The following is a 20,824-nucleotide window of genomic DNA, read 5'->3' as shown; positions in this document are numbered from 1 at the left end:
CGTAACAAAACTCTGAAATAGATTAATAAATATGTATAAATGGCTGGCGTCCGCAGGAAGTAAAATAGCGGATTTGAAGTTGTCACGCTACTGTTTTTTAATTTTAAAATAATAAAAAAATAATAACAATTTATTTAAATTCATTATCAGGTTCTGCCTTTTCACATATGTGGGAATTAATCGTATACGCCTAATATTATTTTGTATTTAGGAGTGAATTTTTTATGAGTCCAGTAAGTTGAATTGCTGCTACGGATTTTCGGTTCTACGACTTGATCGTCCTGTCGATGTTTTGGATGCTCTTTCCAGCCATTTTTTGTTCGTTGTGGTGTATGCAATACTAAAGCTCGCTCGTCCCTCGATTTCCGGCCAATCTGTTTCGCTTCTCTTGATCCGCGGGAAGTGCGACATGGTTGCGGATTCTCCCAAAAGCAGCAGGAACAGGAACAGGAACCCAAGTATCAGTAATTGTAATGCGTACATTCTGAGCGAAAGAAACGAACTAAATCATTATACCTATCAACAATGCCCTGAGCACGAAACGTTCTTATCAATAAGTAAATAAAATGCTATATTATATAATATTATATGCTACATTATTCGCCAAAATAATGTTACCATTTAATAGCACACAAAAACACCTCTTTAAAATTTCAATTAATAGCATTTATTCATATACATATTGGTTATTTTAGATACAAAAAACAATGAGCGCATCGATGCGTGAATATTTGTTGTGGGTCAACTGCTTGCGGATCGGCGTTCAGAACAAACGGAAGCTGCTGGGAAAGGCGGTGATCATCATGCGGTTGATGACCGTCCGGATGTGCTCGTGACCCAGGGCGCCATTGATGGCGGCCAGCTCCTCGAAGTGATCGCGAGTACGCTTCTCCTCGATCAGCTTGACCACGAACTTGTACATGCGACCATAGTGGGCATTGGCATAGGCGTGCCACAGGGCGAACTGAATGGCCTTTGTGTCGTTGGCATCCACGAACTTGATTATCTCCGTGTACAGATCGTTGATCTCCGCCAGGCGATCCTTCACGCAATCATCCAGAACGGCCAGCTTGGCCAGGGCGATGCCCTTCTTGCTCAGTGCCTCGATGAGATTGTTCTTTTGCTTGTCCATGTTTCTAGGGAGGATAAAGATTTAATTCACAATGAAAAGTTTGGTAAAATAATTACCCAACATACGTCTTTATCTTTGCTGCATCGGATCGAGTATCGTTCTTGAGGCCATAATACGAGAGCAGTGCCTCGACATCGGTCTCCTGGATCACCTTATCGGCCAGCTTGACAATGCGCTCCAGGGCGCTGCGCATCTTCTTCTGGTCCTCCCTCTGCTTGTCGGCACTCTCTCCTCCCTCCGGCGGTGGCGATGTCTTTTGGGCATTGGCGAACGTCAGCGGCAGTTGCACCTTCAACTGAGTGGACTCGATGTTCTGGATGAGCAGCAGGTTGGCCGGCAGGTGCTTTGGATGGGCAGCCACCACCTCGTTGTAGATCTTCTCCGCCATCTCCAGCTCTGAAAGACAATACTACGTTTGAATAGATTCGCTTAGAAGGTAATCCCATAATCAACATACCACACTTGGCGATGTGCGAGCACTGGAAGTCGCGCAAGCTTTCGGCATAATCGTCGGCATTGGCCTTGCCCTTTTTGGGCGAAGCGGGACTGGCATTGCTGTCCACCGGCGGGTCGCTCTGCACCGTGACGCCATCGCCGGCAGCGGGATTGTTCAACGAGGTGGCTGCCTGTGGAGTGGCCGGAGCCTTCGGTTTGGCCGCATTGGCAGCGACGGCGACGGTTGCTGCTGCTGGGGATCCTGTAGCACTGGATCCGTTGCTGGATCCGTTCGTGTTTGCCTTCTTCTCTGACGGGTTCAGTATGTAGTTGAAGGGATGCAGGGCCACGCGACGTGCGGCCTCGTCCTGGGGGAATACCAGATTGCCGCTCAGCCAGGCGCACTGGGCGGGCAGATTGGCCTTGGTGAGTCGCTCCTGGGCAATTGGAGCGATGTACAGCACCCGGGTGGAGCCTCTCAGCTGGCCGGAGACGAACTTACGGCCGCCCACAATGCATTGGTTGTAGTTCTCGTAAATGTCGAGAGCGAGCATGTTAGGAAGCTTAAAGGAGGCCACCAAATTGGCCTCCGAGATCTTCTCCAGCAGTTCGCGCTTCTCGTGCCGCACCTGCAGTCGCACGGTGTAGTCGCCCTTTTCGAGCTTCGTGAAGAAGGTGTGCGAGTGGGCGTCACCGGTGGCGACCAGTGCCTTGTTCGCATCAAACAGCATCCACATCTGGGACTCGAACTCTGCCTCGTACAGCATGTCGTTGAAGATTGGGGCATAGAGGGCCACCTCCGCGGGCTTGGCCACGTTCAAGTTGAAGACCAACAGGTTCTGGTACACCTGTCGACCGTCTGGGATCACGTCTCGGGTGGCACTTAACGGCGAGATCTTAGCCTCGGTGGGCTTCAGCACCACAGCGGCGTTTTTCAATTGCAAGAGCGGCTGCAAGTCCTCCGAAATCAAGGACTCGACCTCCAGCTTGTGAATGCCCCTTCCGGCATGCATAACATCTGTAAAGTATCAGATTTGATCAAGATCAATGCTGCCATTATAGACTTTACTAGCCACTTACAGGCATTGGGATTGTGGGCTTCAACTCCACGGAAGAGCAGACTGTACTTCAGGTGACTCTGGCCATAGTTGGACCAATACTTGGCAATGCACAGCTCCAGAATCTTGCCAGACTGCAACATTTTTAGATCGTTAGAGAAATTCAGAGAGCAGGATAGTTCGAATTACGCACCTTAACCTTGAAAACCATGGTGGCTTCGTGCTCCGAACCCACGGGTACGATCTTCATGGTCTCCAGCTTGCGGCATGATTGCTTGGGAAGCAGCTGGTTTGTGTGAACGAAAAACTTGCCAATGTCCTTGCCACGATTGGGATCGGTGATGCGCATGCGCAGCTCTGCAAGTATGCTAATTAATTAGTAACTTTACATACATTTGTTGCGAGCAGCACACTCACCCGCCCAAGTGGCGTGTTGCGGCACCAGGATAAAGTCTCTTTGAATGGTGTTTGGCTGGAACTCCACGCTATTGTCTCCCTTGGTGGAGGCGGGTTCGAACACGGGCTTGCTGTGGTCAGACTCCAGCACATGGGGCTGCACCACTGTGACGGGAATCTCGAAGAGGGCACCCTTCTGCACACAGTCCGTGTCGAAGGCACGAATCCTAGATTATTCATATTAGCAAAAGGAAACATTTCGGAAGGAAAAGCTACTTACACGGCGCTGTGGACGCCTGGCTGGAGGCCAGTGGGATCAATGCGCACCACAATGGAACGGGTGCCGTAGCTGAGGTCCAGGAAAGCTCCACATTGCACCCAGGTCTGCGAGGCAATGAGATTCAGACGCACATTGTAGTTGAACTTGTCCTTGGGATCTGGAAGGGAACGAAAGGTGACAGCTGCAATGCCAATTACCAATCACCATTGCTATCTACTGACCCGCCTCCTTGTCGTTGAAGAAGATCGGCTCAATGTTCACATTGTAGTCGATGAACCTGCGCTGCACGCCTTGACGCAAATGGATGCCCTTGGCCTGGTTGTTGCCCACGCGCACGGAGAACCTAAGGGATTAAATTAAATAAAAAAGAAGGCGATCAGTTAGGCGGATAATACAATTAAGTAATGGTATGTACATATGTGCTCTATTGTCAAAAAGTTAAATGTTTGCAAACAATATGGATATGCTATCACCTTATAAAAGATGCATTAAAATTTAGAACCGGAAAGCTTTTATATCATATACCTGATAAGCTTGCAATTAGAAAAACTGGGATATTTTTTAATTGTTCATCGATTAAAAAAGATGATTAAACCAGAAATAACAACCGGTATTATTGCTCAGGTTCATACAAATGCTAAGTCGATTTTGGACGCGTATAAATGTTGATTCATAATACAGGTTTTTGCCAGCTACTTTCTATTGCAATTACCAATGCCCCGATTTGATTTCTCTCCAAACAGAACTCACCTAAGCATATTGTCCTTGGACTGCCGGTGCTCCATCAAGTGCTCGAAGGCCTTCTCCACATTGAGCAGACCATGGCCCTGGGCAAAGGGATCCACGTAGCCCAGTTTGGTGGCAGTGACGCTGATCGCCCGCTTAATACTGTACGGCGAATACTCGATGTTCTGTTGCTTCAGTCCGGAAATGAGCAGCGCCACGGCGCCGGCCACATGGGGTGCCGCCATACTGGTGCCATTCATCAGCTGCGACTTGCTCATGGTGAATTGCGGCACGGACGCAATGGCTCCGCCCGGAGCGCACACGGTCACGCCCTGGCCGCCATCGATGCAGGGATCGCGCGATGTCCACGTGTACACGTTGCCGGGCAGCTTCTCACGCATCGCGTACTCGGCCTCCATCATCTGGGGCGAGACGTAGGCGCCCACGCCGATCAAACTGGGCTGACTGATGTCCGGCGGAGTGCCGACGGTGCAGAGGGCCGGTCCATGGTTGCCGGCCGAGGCCACCCACACTACGCCGTACTTGTTGACCACCTCGTTCATCAGCGCCCCAATGCGGCTGCAAGAGATTAGAGATACGAGATTAGGCCTTTGATTCGAGCAATGGTTATCAGAAAGCGGAGTGTGTCGGCTAGAACGTGTCGGAGACAAGAGGACTGCAGTGTGTGAGTTTTCGAATTTCACATGTCATTTACCTCGACCCACTCGTCTTCTTTCTTCGGCGACGCATTTCTTCCGACCCAGACCCACTAAAAGACAGCCACAATTCTGGGATTAGCTGCCGCCAGGCCATTCGCACTTGCTTACCCGGAATTCGACCAGTTGGCGTGCTCCCCATAGCTCATGTTGATCACATCGATGCGTTTGCCATCGCGGCACAGCTCCATCACCTTGGTCATGGCCCGCACCAGCGCTGTTCCCGTCTCCATGGAGCCCAGTCGGCCATCGCCGATGGTCATCGACACGATCTTGGCATTCGGCGCCACGCCATCCACATCCCGGGAGCTGTGATTGCCGCTGGCAATGGACGAGACATGGGTGCCGTGGGGCGAGCACATGCCCACCACCTCTAGCACGTTGCCCTCGTCATGGACGTTCACGGACACGGAGAGGAAGTCGTCCACGTTGCGGGTCTCGTGCGTAAGCGAGTACTCGCCGATGCGCAAGGCTTGCTCCAGATCGCCCTGCTCCGTGGTGTCAATGATGGTTAGCCAACCGTTGGCTGTGGGGAAGAGGATGCAGTCGTAGGACGTCTTGATGTCGCCGTACACTTTCTCGTAGCTGTTGAGCATCTCCAGCTCGAAGTCCAGGTTCTCCTTAACTATCTTCTTTTCCCAGGGCAGCTTGGATGCTTCCCCTGTGATGGCAATACATTGGTTACTCTGGTTACACTGGTTGCAGCAAGGTCATGGACTAGTCTCACCTGGATTTTGTGACTCGAATTCGACAATCTTGCGACTGGCGTTGGCAGTGGCCGTTTTGTGCGGCTTGTCCCAGTGCTTAAGCTTGGCCTGGGCCACGATATTGTTCCTTATCTTGGAGGGCACCAGATCACTGAAGCTTTTGAGGCCCACACGCACTGACTTGTCCGGATCCGTGTTCAGGGCCATCAGTTCTGGGCTCAGTTTGAGCGTGTTGCCGGACAGGCCCTTCAGGTTGCCGCCCTCGTCCGGCGTCACCTTCTTCTTCATGTCCACATCCCCGCATCCGGAGCAGTCGTACCGCTCGATCACTTTTACGGTGTGTCCGTCGCAAAGCGTCTGGTTGGGAGATGAAAAAAAAAAAATAGGTCAAATGCGGAGCAAGCGGAAACGGAAAGCGGAAGAAGAACGGAAAATGAAGGAGACAGAATACAATATAAGGAGCACCAATTAAAGGCCGGTTCAAAGCGTCTGCAAAAAAAGTGCCAACTCACCTCGAGTCCCGTTGCCCGGGGATCTACGCCGGAATCGAAGATGGCTATGGTGACGTCGCGTCCGTCGTACTCCGGATACTTCTGCAGGAAGTTGAGGACCCCCGTCTCCGCCTTGGGCACCAGGGCGCCTGTGGGAAATGATTCGACAATTCCGCTGGTGGCCATCTCCACTGATTCGTCGCTCTTGTTGTTCTTCTTGTTGTTGCGGTCGGAACTCTCTGCGAATTCCTTGGTCACTGTTAATGGAGAATTGTAGGACCGAGACTTGAGTGCAAAAAAATGACAGTCACACCGCTAAATATACCCGGAAAATACCCAACTGAATTGAATGAAATACGGTCACACACATTGTACCTTACACTGACATTTTTTGAAACGTCTTTTGTTGTTGAGGAACACATTTTATCATTTTTCTAATAAGTATAAATAAATACTTACAGCATAACTGGAAAGCTGTGTTTAACTTTCAAAATTATTTTGAATTGTTAAATTAATTATTTTTATTCAGAGCAGAAAATATTATGATATTTACAATAATTAGTGTTTTATTTGGCAATATATCTAATAAACAGCGAGTTTTATATGAATTTTTTCCAATTCAATTAGTTGTTATAGTTTTTATTTGAACAACATTGTTTTATTTGGAAACCAATTATGTTTCATTAAAAAATAAAAAGTAAAATTAAAATTTTTTCAATTACAAATTGTCAAATTGTATTATAGTCGTTATAGGTTTATATTTGGATAAAATTTTTTGTCTCTTTTGTGGTTGAAGCTAATTTACAATAAAAAATATATATATAATTTTCCTGCATTTGCATAACGCGTCTACAAAAAACTCGATCAATCCCAAGGTAAATAAATAAATCTTTAATTATTTATTATTATTATTATTAGAAACAAAAAATGCATTGAAAATGAAAAGCTATATATAGCAGGGTGTTGTTTATCCCCAAAAAATAAGTAAAATGTTAAATTAAATCACTGCATATGTTGAAATCAAAGTAGCAGAGTGAATCCATGTCACTGTTACTTTGTTATCGTTACAGTGACATCTCTAATCCGATTTCCTTGTTTAGTATATTTTTTTAGGGGCCTCTGTATATTTTAACGGTCGAGCGGCGGTCACACCTGGTGTCGTATTGTGGAAAATATCATAACAAAAACCTTTTCCCCGACAATATGTGGTTCGAAATCCTACCTGGCGCCGTGATCATCACCACGCTCCTGTCGGTGCCCATATACGCCATGTACGGCCTGCAGAAGCTGACGATCGGCAATGTGAGTTCCAGGGTCGTCTTCTGGCCCAGCAGCTCGAAATTCTTATATAACCGTAGCTGCCTGTGCACCAATCGGAATTTGTTTAACATTTTTCAACCACGCACCTGCCGCAAGGAATCTTATTCGATAAAGGACACTTTCCGGTACACTTTCTGATATTTTTCGTTTGCTTCACAGGCTTTCCGGCGCAACATGGACGAGCGTTTCGGCCGAGTTATGTACCAGCGCGATTTCCGACTGACCGACAATCCCTACAAGATGAACGTAAGTGATACGCTACAGTCTAGCCTGCTTACAACTAATCTATTTATGTGTTTCCCCGGTTTTCGGCCATAGTTTCATTATCTCTTGCACTTATTTTCAAACACACTTGTTAAATGGGATTTGGTTATACTTTACTTTGTATTTTCAAGTGCGTTGTGTATTTATTAGTTTGTTTATATTATTTTCGCTTTCCATATATTACTTTTCTTAGAACCCTATTTAATTAATCTAAAATTGTATTTCTTAAACTCAAACAGTGTTTCTGTCAACACTCAGAAATCATTTAAAAATTTTTCTCTAATTTCTAGTATATTCCTGTTTTTTCTTCTTTTTCCTGCATTTTTCTGTTTTTTAAATCTATCTTTGTTTCATAATGCTTTTGTCTGTTTTTTAATTCTAATCTAAAAATGTTTTTGTTGCATTAGATTATTGGCATGATTTCTATTTCATTTTCTAAAAACAAATTTTAAAAATTAAACATTTTGGTTAACTGATTCATCTCCATCCATTTTTGTTTATATTTAACATTTATCCACTTTTGCACGTCCATCCTCAAAGTTTAAAGAACAAATATCCTCAATACAGAATCGTCCTTATTTTATTGCAGGGTCTGGATGCCATACCGGATGAGAAAACTAAATAATTTGAATTAAGTAAAGTTTTCCGTTTAAGCTTAAGTGCAAAAGTGAATAAACGAAACGTTTAGTTGGGAAGTCGAATAGCTTGTTTCTGAGTTTTCCTTGTAGTGTTTTTTCAGAGTTCTTGCCCTCTCATGTGTGTAAAGCCCTATTTCTTTTTAGGGACTTGAACAAATTCCCGATGAGGAGGAGGACAATAAGGATCAAAGGGATCAAAATGAGGACCTCGATGATCCTGTGCTCTTAAAGAAAAAGGAAAAAGAACGCAAGCTAAAGGAAAAACAAGAAAAAAAGCAAAGAAAGGAGGAGGAGAAGCAGCAGAAAAAGCAGTAGAAATATATAAACAAACATTTCCCCGTCAGAATAAAGGACTTGCGGACTTTCGTCCTTTGCCGCGCATTTAACAACCCTGTTCTCGTGACAGGAAACCACCCCTAAGGGAGAACTACGGGTGGCGAAACATCCCGTCGTCAACATTTTGTGGTATTCGGTGAAAAGGCGTCGTCGAGCGACGAGAGCGCGCAAATAAACAAATATTTTACCGGATAACTTTGCTTTTCTACTATATAATAATCTCTTAAATTCAGGACTCTGTCTTCCTAGAGTAGTGTAATCCAGTGAAATGGATGTCCGTAAGATATTCGCTTGAAATCGGTGTTAAAAACAACGCATACACAGAAAACACAGCCATGGCTGCCGGGCAATGGGTGGGAGTGGGATTGGGATTGGGAGTGGGAGTGGGGGTTGAGCGGGTGCTCCGGGGACCCGGGCTCAAAAGGGGAGCCAGCCTGGCTGCCCTGGTGCTGTGCGTGTTTATCCTAACCAGCGCCACGCACGCGAACTCCCTGAACGCCATCGAGGAGCCCGTCACCCGGCGCCACCACCAGCGGCATCACGAGCGGGAACGCGACCGGGAGCGGGAGGAGAACGGCTACTGTGCTCCGTACAGCGGCAAGGTATGCAAGGAGTACCTCACCGGCCAGGTGTGGTACAGCCTAGAGGACCCCACCGGCGGCTGGAAGAACGAGCAGGTGACCACGGCGCTGTGGGACGAGCTCATCTCCGATCTCACGGGTCTGTGCCGCGAGGCAGCCGAGGTGAGTTGGCACTTTAGAGGGTTCAAATATATAGGATTTATAGGATTATACTTCTGCAGTAGAAATATTTCAAGAAGTTATACAGTACTATCCATAAAATATTATACATAATTCTGTATAAGTTATTGGAAAATTGTTTTTTAACTACATTAAATTCCTATGTTTTAATATTGTTTTTTATACCAGTGACTCGTTAAATAAAAGGGTATATTGTATTCGTTAAAAAGTATGGAGGAAGTGTTTCGAAACCTATAAGGTATATGTTCCACATCATGTATTCTTGATCAGGATCAAAAGACACCTTATGAATTTCGAGATATCGGAAGCTATAGAAGCTTATGATAAGGGATCTTAAATTTAGAGTCTAATTATGCTCACTCAGTGCAAGTTTATTTATTTTATTATTGTATATTTTTAGGAGCGTTTCTTCTATTTTAATAAAGAATTAAACAAATTTATACATTTTTCAAATCCTTTTTATACCAATTAAATTGTAGTAACTTAAAAAAAAACATTTACAAAACTCTTAAATGGAAAAAAAATTAGAAGTAAGATAGGTTTGAAGTTAATCTAAGACAAAGAATATTGAAACTTAAAATAATGCAATGTAAATATTGAGATACCTATTTATAAACAGACCCTTAAAGTGGTTTAATTTTGATTTGAATTAATAAAAAAAGAATAAATGTTTTAATAGGATAATTTGTTGTATGTAAACTAGAGTATTAACCCACTTTGTTTAGACAAATAGGGAAGGTTTTTGCTTGTAGGTCTGTTTAAACCCCCAATAAATCCCTAGTAACTTAACATTACTTACCCCAATCGCCTACAGAAAATGCTGTGCGCCTATGCCTTCCCCAACTGCCACATGGAGGGTGGACGAGCCGTGAAGGCTCCTCTCTGCTTCGAGGACTGCCAGGCCACGCACCTGCAGTTCTGCTACAACGACTGGGTGCTCATCGAGGAGAAGAAGGAGCGCAACATGTTCATCAAGAGCCGTGGCCACTTCCGGCTGCCCAACTGCTCCGCCCTGCCGCACTACAACGCCTCCATGCGGCGACCCAACTGCTCCTACATTGGTCTCACCGAACTCAAGGAGTCGGAAGTTAGCTGTGAGTCCTAACTATCTGGAGTAATCCCATGAAGCTCCTCCATTACGATATTAATCCCCATTCCTCTGTAGATGACTGCCGCAATGGGAATGGGCGCTTCTACATGGGCACTGCGAACGTGTCCAAGTCGGGCATTCCCTGCCAGCGCTGGGACACCCAGTACCCGCACAAGCACTTCCAGCCTCCGCTGGTCTTCCATCAGCTCCTGGAGGGTGAGAACTACTGCCGCAATGCTGGTGGCGAAGAGCCGCATCCCTGGTGCTACACAGTGGATGAGTCTGTGCGCTGGCAGCACTGCGATATACCCATGTGCCGTAAGTTTAGATCGATCTTCCTAACTATCACTCCATCTAACACCCTTTAATGCATTTTTAGCTGACTATGTGGACCCCAATGCCGGCGACTTAAACACACCCATCAAAATGGAGAAGTTCTTCACACCATCGATGATCTTCCTGCTGGCTGGGATTGGTTTCGTGGCCATCGTGGCCCTGCACCTAATGATCCTGCTCGTGTACAAGCTGTCCAAGCACAAGGACTACTCCCAACCACCGGGAGCGGCCACCGTCGATTGCAGTGCATCCATGCGCGGCGGAGGAGAGTGTGGCGGCGGTAATCTGAATACCAGTCGGGAAACGCTCGGAGGCAATGCCAATACCAACACGCTGGCCAAGTGGGGCACCATCCGGAGCACGGCCACGGTGCACAGCAACTGCGTGGCCCTCACCACGGTGGCCAGTGTGCCGGACGCGAAGGCCTCCAAGCCGAATGCACGCCTGGAGAAGCTGGAGTATCCACGTGGCGATATAGTCTATGTGAGATCCCTGGGCCAGGGAGCCTTCGGTCGTGTCTTCCAGGCCAGAGCTCCTGGGCTGGTGCCCGACCAGGAGGATCTCCTGGTGGCCGTGAAAATGCTCAAGGACGATGCCAGCGACCAGATGCAAATGGACTTCGAGCGCGAGGCCTGCCTGCTGGCCGAGTTCGATCATCCCAACATTGTCCGACTCCTCGGCGTGTGCGCCTTGGGGCGGCCCATGTGCCTGCTGTTCGAGTACATGGCACCCGGCGATCTCAGCGAGTTCCTGCGCGCCTGCTCGCCGTATGCCACCCACCAGGCGCCGGCACGGGATCGCCTGCAGCTGAACGAGCTGCATCTGCTGCAGATGGCCGCTAACATTGCGGCCGGAATGCTGTATCTGTCGGAGCGCAAGTTCGTCCATCGGGATTTGGCCACAAGGAATTGCCTGATCAACGAGCATATGGCGGTGAAGATCGCCGACTTTGGGCTGTCGCACAAGATCTATCTGCAGGACTACTACAAGGGTGACGAGAACGACTTCATCCCGATTCGCTGGATGCCGCTCGAGAGCATCCTGTACAACAAGTTCTCGCTGGAGTCGGATGTGTGGGCCTACGGCATCTGCCTGTGGGAGATCTTCTCCTTCGCTTTGCAGCCGTACTTCGGCCTGACCCACGAGGAGGTGATCAAGTACATCAAGGAGGGCAGTGTGCTCGGCTGTCCGGACAACACGCCGCTCTCCGTCTACGCGCTGATGCGTCGCTGCTGGAACCGCAAGCCGAGCGAGCGTCCGGGATTCGCCGAGATCAACCACTGCATCCAGCACAGCATCGCCGAGAGCGAGTGCAAGGCGATGCTCTAGGGGATTGAGTTCGGCGGAGACAACGAAGCTAATCCTTGTACCACAGAACGATCGTCCGCCGTCTTCCGGGGCATCCAATAGACACAATGGTGGCTGTGGAATTCGCAGAGGGGAATGTCATTTTTGTATAAGTTTTTAAGCCACTTTTATAAGAAGTTTCCTATTTTATTGTATCTTAGTTGACAGACGACATTCCTGGATTACAGTTTTTGCATTCCACCCGCCTTTATACACCCACTTTTATACTCACCAATGCATATTGATTTGAATTAGCGCACTAGGCGAGATCAGAGGGCAACAGGATTGTGATTAAGTTAGTTTAAAGGCCACTCCATATCGTTAAGCAATCGCTCCAGAACAAAGTCTCTCCTTTGATGCTTCCTCACACATCTTGGTTAAGTCGATCCAGACACTATTTTGATATGCATATACCCTCTGATCTGTCTGATCTGTTGGCCATCAATCGAATAGTCTGCCACAACGAACGCACATCAACGTCTCGTACTCATATCTAGTCTATAGTTTAAGTTTATCAATATGCGCATATGTAGATTGCATTTTAATCGATTCATTTCTGACTAGAAACTAAGCACTGCCGTCGCAGCACTCCACAAAGATCGTTGATCACTGGGTCCTGGACAGACAGGAACCAGGAACACCGGAGACCATCAAAACAATAAGTTATTTGCGATATGGAATATTTAGAGAACTGTCTACAGCCCGAATTTCTGGGTAACTTTACATAATCATTGTAACTAAAACAAAACAACGTGTTGATTGTAATTTGTATAAATAAACCATCCATAACCGTATCGCATCAGCAGTAGTAGTAACTGTAGTAGTAGTTGTCGTAGTAGCAACGGTTGTACGTCGCCGGATAAGCAATGGGCACGGGCACGGGAAGAACTCCTCCGTAACCGACATATCCACCATATCCACCGTATCCGCCATATCCACCGTATCTACCATATCCACCGTATCTACTATATCCGTATGGCCGCCCACCGCGGAAACCTCCGGGGGTCCGCCCCTGAAGCCTCCTCCACGGCCTGGTCCGCCAAATCCTGGACCCCTTCCTCCTCCGAAACCGCCGCCTCGTCCTCCACCAAAGCCGCCGCCTCGTCCTCCACCAAAGCCGCCGCCTCGTCCTCCACCAAAGCCGCCACCTCGTCCTCCACCAAAGCCGCCGCCTCGACCTCCTCCGCCATGTCCTCCTCCACCACCACCATGACCTCCTCCACCACCACCTCCGCCTCCTCTGGCTTCCGACATGGGCCAGTGGATGAGCAGAAGAACTACGCACAACCAGATCCACAATGGGGACATCTTCTCCAGAACCTTATCGATTCGTTGGTCAATCACGACTAAGTTCAGATCACAGGGAAATTCTGTTTATTGCCAACTAATTAGGACACCCACGTTAATTGCCAATGCGAGCATGAGTTCATAATATATATATTGAAAATCCCCGATCGAGTTACTCTTATTTGTCTCTGTATTTGCATGGTTTTCGTCTCACTCCGCCGATTCACACTCCTCCGATATCACAGCAGCCTAAGTGATTAGGCATCAAATGGAATTTGTTCCTTAACCGAATGAACTTAATAATATATTGATGATGAGGGGGGGATGAGCTGGAAAAGGCGCCTTTTACAGCGCCTCTGGGCAGTTTTTGTTTTTGCTGATGATCAGCCTCTCCGGATCCAAGGACAATCGTTTCAACACATCGTACACCTTGGAGCGGATGTCCACCTCGAAGTCCCGATCACGTCCCAGTATCCAGATCTGGTCGGAGTGACCCAAGGAGCCGATGCTGCCGCAGGACCACAAGATGGCGAAGTTCTCGTAGTCCGTGTAGAGAACCTGGTACTTTCCAGATCCAGGGAGCAATCTGGCAATTACCTCCGGAAAACGGGTGGTAAACTAGGGCGGTTAACAACGTTTGATATAATATGTAATAATAGGGACGACTTTAATATTTAATATTTTTCGAGTTCTTTGTCTTTGGAAGATACCATACCTTAAAATCCATAATGGAAGATCGACTATTTTCCGGCGTCGCATAGCCAATGTTAACATTAGGATTACCAGTTCTAAAAGAGTTATTAAAAATACAAATACGATATTTTGTTAAAGGATTTGAACTTCCTACATGCGGTTGATGTTTTTGATGGCCACAGCCAACTTAAAGTTGGCGAATTTGGATAGTTCCGCCTTGTTGTAGGGCTCAAACTGAAAGGTGGTGCAGCCAGAGGCGATTTCTGGAAGGTAAAACGAGCGCTCCACCTCGAACCAATGTCCTAGGACCTGCAGGAGAATAACATAATGGATCCCTTATAATAATAACTTATAGAAAATTGTTTTAATACAAGTTAAATTCGGTTAAAATACACCGATTCCTGACAGATATAGTTATATTATAATTCCATATATTTGTAATAAATATGCAGTCAGCTCTTTCTACTTATTTTCCGGGTAAACACAATGTAGCGTATTTTTCAACCACATGTCAATCATGTTTACCCTGTTTTTTTTCCAGTTAAAGCCATTGTTTCTTTGTTTTCCAACTGCCTCGTCAGAACTTATAGCGCATGGAGTGCAACTAGAATCATCTGGCCATTGTAAACCTGAAACCTGAGAAACCTTTCTTGGACTTGGCACGCTTTGTCACCCAGCGTTTCTCTCGGCCAAGAAACACTTAAGTGGGTTACTAATTCAGCCCCCCTGCCATCCAACCAACCACCACTTAACCCAAACAATGCGTAAAACGTAAACATTTTGGGAACTGGTTTTCGACTGCTAACCCATTGAGGAGAGTCGCACTTTTGGCAGCAGGCAGCCCATCTTGCAGTTCAAAGTCGCAGGGCGCCGCATCGGATTTAATTACGGCCGACGACGAACCGAGGTCTTTGCCCCGGGTCAAAAGTGGGCGTTGGGGGCGGGGACGATGACAAATGGTTTAATTCACGCCTGTCAACAGCTCAATTGGATGATGTGCCACATAATGCGAATCACAGATACATAAACGCAGCCAATTATGGTGCATTATCATTTATGCAAATCAAGGCTCAATCAATTTAATTTGATTGGCTAAAGTGATTGAGACAATTTTCTAGTCTATGATCTCAACTATGCCGTTTAGCTGTCGAGGTTTTATAACAGAAACCACTATTTCGGTTTTACAAAACAAAAAAAAACTACACTTAAATTCCACTTATGAATTCTAAGAAATATAAAAACTTGTATTAAGTTGAAATTTAATCACATACCTTAAAGGCTTATAAAATTTCACTATGTTTTCACTTTTGAATTCTTGGAACTGGTGAGAAAAATTCACACCTATTTTGTTTTTAACTTTTAAAGATACATTTTGAAGTTACAGAAAATAATTTGTGGCTTGACACTAACTATCTATCCTAGATGATCCCAGAACTATATGTTCACACTCTGACCTCTATTTTTGCTTTCTCAAAAATGTCGTTTTTATGTCGTAAGTGATGTCAATTTCAAATTTAAGTTAGGAATGTTTGACTGTAATTCACTTTGTTGTCCTTGGCATGCCCATGTTTGAGCATTGGTACTGGTTGATTTACTTCTTTATAAACTAAGTGGCTTGTTTACCATCGGACAGGCCATAAAGCTTTTGTGCCTCTCGTCTCCTTCTGTAAAACTGGTTTGCATTTTACACGGCGGATCGGATTTGGTGGCCTTAAATTGGTTCAAGTTCATCTTATGCACAATCCACAAAATGAAGAAAGGTCTTCGGCTTCGACCGCCGCCTTGTGCTAATTAATCGAAGATGTGACACGTTCAAGATGATGGCCAATAAGTGATGACTTGCGCATTTTACAGCGCATCTCAAAGTTGTAAGGACAGTTAATAAACAAAATCCTTCTAATAAGCAACATTAATGTGCTTGCCGTTACAAAATTTATATTACTTGACTCTAAACTCTGTTCAATACAATAAAATTGTATTACAAGGTAATTATTTAAACACAATTTGCAATCGTTGAGAATAGATACATATTGGTTTAAAAAATAAAAAAGAATTCGACTTTTAAATGTTATCATTTTACGAAGAGTCATTGTAAACATAATTTTAAATGATAAAGCCAAAACAAAGTTTATAAAAACATATCTTTGTATATCGTATTCAGAGGAATTCAATTTTACTGACATCTAGTTATCTATCTGACATTTAAGTTATACTAACTTTATACTAATTTCCGGTTCGAGGGGTCAGCTACGAACTTACCCGACTCATATTAAACTTTGGCATCGATGGGTAATTCGGGCAACGTCCAAATCCGTAGGCATTTGCTCCGGCGAATGTTAGTGATAAAACTCCGGACAAAAGCCAAACACTTGAGACAAGTGACTGTCTGCCCATAATTGTTTGTTTTTTAGAATTTGTATTTTCGTTTTTATTTTTGTTTTAGTTCACTTTGAATATTTGGCACTTAAAGCGGCAGAATTGGCACAACAGCAACTAACTAAACTAGACAGAGTGGAATTCGAAATCAGGTAATTTTCATTGAACTCGGCCGTATTTACTTGGCTCTGTGCACAAAGTGATTTCCGATTCGATGGGTTCACTTGGCCAACGAACTATGGATCAACATTTAGATGTACATTTCCTCAAAGTAACCGCGATTGCTATTGTCTGCCCATTGGTATTCCGGATGGGAATTGTGCGATAATGAAAACGTGCTGTCCACCGGCTTTGGGGAATGGGAATTGGGACTACGAATGTACCTGGACAAATGGACGAGTGGAGGAGTGGATGACTGGCCAAGAAGAAGTGAAAACCAGTAGCGGCAACGCTGTTTATTTATTTTAGATATTTATTTTGGTTTTGGCTCGTGCCCCACCGACCAGCGAGCGAGTTACGTAAAAGAAAAGCCAACATCAAAATGCAGCTTAAAACAGGTTGCTCCACCGATTTTCGCACACACCAAAAGATATTGCGCATTGCAAAAAGCGGGTAAAAGCGAAAATACCTAATCGAGGAAATACTGGGATGCAAATGCATCAATTGTGTCATGGAGTTAGTCGGGTGCATTGCTCGATTTATCTACGAAAGTATATAAATATTATATGTATGTACGTCTATATATGGGTTCGTTCAGGCGTATCAAGTTCAAGACAAGTAGGAAGTCGGTTGGTTTTCTTTTCACGACTATTACCGCATGTGGAAAATAACCAATAAATATTTCATGAATAGATAGTGATGTGAAAGGTACGCTTGCTTATAAGTTATAACATAGTACTGCGTATAGCTACAACTTTTAGTTTGCTTTGAATCTATTATCAGAAAATCAATTTTGTAATCAGTTGCAGAATTTAAAATAGATCTATGTACAAAGAAAATGTTATGAGTAAAATGTTTATAATCTTGTAGCTTAGCCAACGCTTCTTTTCGAATATCTGTAAATCTTCTGATTTTTCGTTTAAACGAAATTTTAAAGTTTTAAATCATATAGTAATCGCTATATTAGCATAAAAACTAGATTCTTTTTGTTAAATAAAGGTACAAGATGAGGTATAAGATACTCAAAACCAGTACCTGGACTTGCACCCCGGTACACCCAAACATAAACTTTGCATCACTATCAATAGAAAGAGTGTTAATTTCACACAAATCGACAACAGCAAGTGGCACAAAATAAGCCAAGGCAATTGCAAAATACTCTTGTTGTCCAGCTGATTTCACTTTGTACACATACAAGTGCCCGTTTCGTTTTGAGTTTAGGTTTTCTGTGCAGCATGCACTGGCAATGTCGCAGATTTATTTGTAATCTCTTTGTTTACATCGCTTTTTGCGGTGTTCTTTGTCTTTGCGGTTTTTATATCGCCAACTCAAATTTCGAAAAGCGGCTGAAAACGCGGATCGCAAACATTGAACCGCTCGCGGCAACCGTTGAATAGAAACTGAATGTGAATTTGAATTTTATTCAATTTCAATTTTCTCTTTGCATATGGTCACACTATCTGACGTCGGTTTTGCCTATCGATATTTTTCTGTTAAAGAAAGAAAACAAAAGAGTGCAAGGTATACAGAAATAAAAAATGTGTACCTCTATTTTTCGAAGAGAGTTGTATTTCAATTATTTGTCTATATTTTTTACAAGTGTTTAAATGATAATTTCATAGGTAACGATATTTCCAGTCACTGTGACGCGATCGAATCAAGTTGTCCACCTCTAGCTGACACTGTAATATATCGATAGGACATCGATAGCTGGCAGTGAAATGCCAAAGGCCGTATAATTTTTTTTCTTTTCCATGTAATTTTCATGTCGTATGTTGCTTTTGAAATCAAATTAAACCTTTTTTGTTACTGAAATCCGCGACCACAGTCAGTTACTGCCGTAAGTAGGGATTGCGGCTGTTAGGCTGTCAGGCTGACCCGTAAAGGGTCCCATCCATACGACATTGCCTTTGCCCTTTGTTCCGAGTTCCACTCATTTACACACTTTCGCCTCGCCACCCGTAGGTAAATATGGATACGGAGAAGTCTAGCAGCAGCTCCTTCGAGGACCTGACCAACGCCGAGGACACCAAGGACATCCGCAAGGTGGCCGCGGAGGAGGCCGCCTCCGGAGTTGGAACAGCACCAGCGGCTGGTCTGGATGAAGATAAAAGGGCGGCGCAGGAGGATGCCGAAGAGCAGGCCGAGATCGAGGATGAATGTGATATACTGGGCAACAAGCAGCTAATAAAACGCACAATCAAGAAGGCGCCAGGGGATGTAGACAGGCGACCTTTGCGCGGAGAACTGGTCACCCTGAACTTCACCGGCAAACTGGACAACGGCAAGGTGGTCGAAGAGGAGAAGAACTTCCAGTGCCACGTGGGCGACTACGAGGTCGTCCAGGGACTGGACATGGTGGTGCCAATGATGCAGGTCGGCGAAGTGGCCCAGGTCAGCGTGGATCCCCGCTTTGGCTACGGCTCCATGGGACTGAAAAAGGATGGCGAATCCGAATATCTGGTTCCACCCGATTCGCATGTAAGTTTGACCTCTTAATCTCTTTAGGAGCTACTCTAAATGCTTTGATTTTCCAGCTTACCTACGAAATAGAGCTTTTGGATATCAAATACGAAGATTTTGCGGACCTCAAGAGCTTTGAAATACTGCGCAAATACGGGTATGTGATAAATGGGCATCGGTTTGGGGACACCTTTTAACTAAAACACCTTTTTAGCACCCGCAAGAAAGAACGCGCCAACTTCTTTTACAAGCGCTTGGAGTTCACCACCGCCATTCACCTATACAGACGTGCTCTTGACTTCCTGGACAACCGAGACGGGGATCCGGAATCGGAGTTTGACAAGGAAGACCTCGAGCTGTCGAACAGTGACACGCAGGCCTTGTTGGAGGATCGCTTGATAGTGTACAACAATCTTGCTATGACTCAAATCAAAATCGCCGCCTTCGACGCAGCGCTGCAGTCTGTGGAGCACGTCCTGCGGTGTCAGCCCAACAATTCCAAGGCCTTGTACCGCAAAGGCAGGGTAAGTGATTAGATTAAATAGTTAGGTTTCCATAAATTAACACCCTGGATTCCCCCACAGATACTGGAGGGCAAAGCCGACACTCAGGGGGCCATCAAGCTGCTGCAAAAGGTGGCCACTCTCGAACCCGACAATCGTGCCGTTCAGTCCGATTTGGCTAGGCTCTTCATCAAGGCTCGCCGCGAAGAGCACAACGAAAAGGAGATGTATCAGAAGATGCTGGGCCAGGCCAAGAAAATGGAGCAGAAGACTGCCACCAGGCAAAAGCAGCCCCTTGTGGACAACTCCAAGGTAGGAAATCTGCAGAGAATTTGATTAAAAATGATGATTAATCTCCAACCTCTCTTTCTTAGCTTAAGCTGCTGGGCTATCTGATGGGTTCAATATTAATTGGTGTAGCTGGCGTCGCTATTTATCGTTACAAGTACTAAGGACAAGCATTGCACATGAACTACTGGTTACTTTAAGCAATTGAAATGCATTTTTGATGGATATATATATATAAAAGGCAAAATTATGAATGTTGGAAAGCCGCAGTTGCTTACTATTACGATATGGCAATGGCTCTTGTTGTTCATTTAATACTATGCACACTTCACAATAGTATGTATCTTTTTTTTATGATATGGTTTTGGATATCGTACATATAATGTTAAAGCTTAATTTTATTCAATTACATTCTGTCAGACAAGTACCGGGAATTGTTTAAATAAACACAATTTTCTCCTCATTATTTGACAGCCGCATCCTTTTTATTTAACTTTTATAATTAACTATTTCAAAGACTTTTTAAATGGGCCAAAGTTAATTCATTTAAAACACCATCTGTACCCAATCACACCATATTTATGAACTAACAAAAAGTCGTAAAGCAAACGAAAGACCATATGGTAGCAATGATTTCGATAAGCAACACTGATTAGAAATCCCACTTTGGAAAAAGTTTAATAAAGTGTGTTTTGATTGGATCTATATATTTTTCTGGATTTTCTTTATTACTTAACTATTGACTTCTCAAGTTAAAATCTTTGTAAACTGAAAGGTTAACAAACTTTATTGTTAATCAAAATCGGAACATCCGTTCTTATGACTTTCTTCTATCGCAGTTTGAAACGATTTGTGACACAGCGAAAATAAATTTGCCGATTCATTGTTTGTATATACTATGGAGTATGTTTTTTGGATTTTTCAAGGCTGTAGCTATGGGGGGTCATGAAGGCAAAGCTTCGCAAAGTAGCGTATCTCTTATAAGAATTTAGACATTTAACTGACTTAGAATCAATATAAAA

General features: G+C 44.8%; 5 protein-coding genes across 10 annotated transcripts; 3 read left to right on the top strand and 2 right to left on the bottom strand.

The window, feature by feature from the left end:
- Positions 1 to 651: 651 nt before the first annotated feature.
- Positions 652 to 6,224, bottom strand: LOC108138693 (tripeptidyl-peptidase 2). The gene is made up of 12 exons (XM_017261042.2): positions 5,963 to 6,224; positions 5,471 to 5,807; positions 4,855 to 5,404; positions 4,052 to 4,606; positions 3,523 to 3,644; positions 3,302 to 3,458; positions 3,043 to 3,248; positions 2,819 to 2,982; positions 2,648 to 2,759; positions 1,590 to 2,585; positions 1,198 to 1,528; positions 652 to 1,136 (listed from the first exon to the last, which is right to left on the bottom strand). The coding sequence occupies exons 1-12, from the start codon at positions 6,125 to 6,127 to the stop codon at positions 764 to 766; spliced, it is 4,068 nt and encodes a 1,355-aa protein (XP_017116531.1). The 5' UTR covers positions 6,128 to 6,224; the 3' UTR covers positions 652 to 763.
- Positions 6,225 to 7,063: 839 nt separating this feature from the next.
- LOC108138729 (glutamic acid-rich protein) lies at positions 7,064 to 8,493 on the top strand. Of its 2 annotated transcripts, none has more exons than XM_041707744.1 (3): positions 7,064 to 7,243; positions 7,421 to 7,507; positions 8,308 to 8,493. In XM_041707744.1, exons 1-3 carry the CDS (start codon positions 7,145 to 7,147, stop codon positions 8,476 to 8,478), a joined length of 357 nt encoding a protein of 118 aa, XP_041563678.1. In that variant the 5' UTR covers positions 7,064 to 7,144; the 3' UTR covers positions 8,479 to 8,493. The 2 variants fall into 2 exon arrangements, with proteins under 2 accessions (XP_041563678.1, XP_017116594.1); XM_017261105.2 differs by lacking the exon at positions 8,308 to 8,493 and adding an exon at positions 8,115 to 8,226 and having other exon boundaries at positions 7,078 to 7,243.
- A 278-nt stretch (positions 8,494 to 8,771) lies between these two features.
- On the top strand, positions 8,772 to 12,108 carry LOC108138508 (tyrosine-protein kinase transmembrane receptor Ror2). The gene is made up of 4 exons (XM_041707742.1): positions 8,772 to 9,242; positions 10,075 to 10,354; positions 10,426 to 10,668; positions 10,730 to 12,108. Exons 1-4 carry the CDS (start codon positions 8,772 to 8,774, stop codon positions 12,013 to 12,015), a joined length of 2,280 nt encoding a protein of 759 aa, XP_041563676.1. The 3' UTR covers positions 12,016 to 12,108.
- Positions 12,109 to 13,492: 1,384 nt separating this feature from the next.
- LOC108138702 (apolipoprotein D) lies at positions 13,493 to 17,929 on the bottom strand. Of its 5 annotated transcripts, none has more exons than XM_017261053.2 (5): positions 17,708 to 17,929; positions 16,273 to 16,515; positions 14,168 to 14,322; positions 14,036 to 14,108; positions 13,493 to 13,938 (listed from the first exon to the last, which is right to left on the bottom strand). In XM_017261053.2, exons 2-5 carry the CDS (start codon positions 16,405 to 16,407, stop codon positions 13,666 to 13,668), a joined length of 636 nt encoding a protein of 211 aa, XP_017116542.1. In that variant the 5' UTR covers positions 16,408 to 16,515; positions 17,708 to 17,929; the 3' UTR covers positions 13,493 to 13,665. The 5 variants fall into 5 exon arrangements, with proteins under 5 accessions (XP_017116542.1, XP_017116550.1, XP_017116556.1 ...); XM_017261061.2 differs by having other exon boundaries at positions 17,744 to 17,929; XM_017261067.2 differs by having other exon boundaries at positions 16,273 to 16,510; positions 17,744 to 17,929.
- A 312-nt stretch (positions 17,930 to 18,241) lies between these two features.
- LOC108139132 (peptidyl-prolyl cis-trans isomerase FKBP8) lies at positions 18,242 to 20,268 on the top strand. Its single transcript, XM_017261749.2, has 6 exons — positions 18,242 to 18,388; positions 18,514 to 19,029; positions 19,086 to 19,168; positions 19,226 to 19,535; positions 19,596 to 19,826; positions 19,889 to 20,268. The coding sequence occupies exons 2-6, from the start codon at positions 18,520 to 18,522 to the stop codon at positions 19,964 to 19,966; spliced, it is 1,212 nt and encodes a 403-aa protein (XP_017117238.1). The 5' UTR covers positions 18,242 to 18,388; positions 18,514 to 18,519; the 3' UTR covers positions 19,967 to 20,268.
- The last annotated feature ends 556 nt before the right edge of the window (positions 20,269 to 20,824 follow it).

Source organism: Drosophila elegans, unplaced genomic scaffold, assembly GCF_018152505.1.
Source record: "Drosophila elegans isolate 14027-0461.03 unplaced genomic scaffold, ASM1815250v1 contig_183, whole genome shotgun sequence".
Lineage (NCBI taxonomy): Eukaryota > Metazoa > Arthropoda > Insecta > Diptera > Drosophilidae > Drosophila > Drosophila elegans.
The sequence above is the reverse complement of the archived record's forward strand: the minus strand, read 5'-3'. Positions and strand labels throughout refer to the sequence as shown.

What these genes read in the sequence shown, in the direction of transcription:
- LOC108138508 (XM_041707742.1), top strand. Translation starts at nt 8,772, where the DNA reads ATGTCCGTAAGATATTCGCTTGAAATCGGTGTTAAAAACAACGCATAC. An exon ending in CAAGGAGTCGGAAGTTAGCT is followed by an intron (nt 10,355 to 10,425) that starts GTGAGTCCTAAC and finishes ATTCCTCTGTAG; the next exon opens with ATGACTGCCGCAATGGGAAT. An exon ending in CTGCGATATACCCATGTGCC is followed by an intron (nt 10,669 to 10,729) that starts GTAAGTTTAGAT and finishes ATGCATTTTTAG; the next exon opens with CTGACTATGTGGACCCCAAT.
- LOC108138702 (XM_017261053.2), bottom strand. Translation starts at nt 16,407, where the DNA reads ATGGGCAGACAGTCACTTGTCTCAAGTGTTTGGCTTTTGTCCGGAGTT. An exon ending in ATCAAAAACATCAACCGCAT is followed by an intron (nt 14,109 to 14,167) that starts GTAGGAAGTTCA and finishes TAACTCTTTTAG; the next exon opens with AACTGGTAATCCTAATGTTA. An exon ending in CTTCCATTATGGATTTTAAG is followed by an intron (nt 13,939 to 14,035) that starts GTATGGTATCTT and finishes TAACCGCCCTAG; the next exon opens with TTTACCACCCGTTTTCCGGA.
- LOC108138693 (XM_017261042.2), bottom strand. Translation starts at nt 6,127, where the DNA reads ATGGCCACCAGCGGAATTGTCGAATCATTTCCCACAGGCGCCCTGGTG. An exon ending in CCATGGTTTTCAAGGTTAAG is followed by an intron (nt 2,760 to 2,818) that starts GTGCGTAATTCG and finishes AAAATGTTGCAG; the next exon opens with TCTGGCAAGATTCTGGAGCT. An exon ending in CTCGCACATCGCCAAGTGTG is followed by an intron (nt 1,529 to 1,589) that starts GTATGTTGATTA and finishes ATTGTCTTTCAG; the next exon opens with AGCTGGAGATGGCGGAGAAG.
- LOC108138729 (XM_041707744.1), top strand. Translation starts at nt 7,145, where the DNA reads ATGTGGTTCGAAATCCTACCTGGCGCCGTGATCATCACCACGCTCCTG. An exon ending in AGAAGCTGACGATCGGCAAT is followed by an intron (nt 7,244 to 7,420) that starts GTGAGTTCCAGG and finishes TTTGCTTCACAG; the next exon opens with GCTTTCCGGCGCAACATGGA. An exon ending in ACAATCCCTACAAGATGAAC is followed by an intron (nt 7,508 to 8,307) that starts GTAAGTGATACG and finishes ATTTCTTTTTAG; the next exon opens with GGACTTGAACAAATTCCCGA.
- LOC108139132 (XM_017261749.2), top strand. Translation starts at nt 18,520, where the DNA reads ATGGATACGGAGAAGTCTAGCAGCAGCTCCTTCGAGGACCTGACCAAC. An exon ending in GAAATACTGCGCAAATACGG is followed by an intron (nt 19,169 to 19,225) that starts GTATGTGATAAA and finishes ACACCTTTTTAG; the next exon opens with CACCCGCAAGAAAGAACGCG. An exon ending in CCTTGTACCGCAAAGGCAGG is followed by an intron (nt 19,536 to 19,595) that starts GTAAGTGATTAG and finishes ATTCCCCCACAG; the next exon opens with ATACTGGAGGGCAAAGCCGA.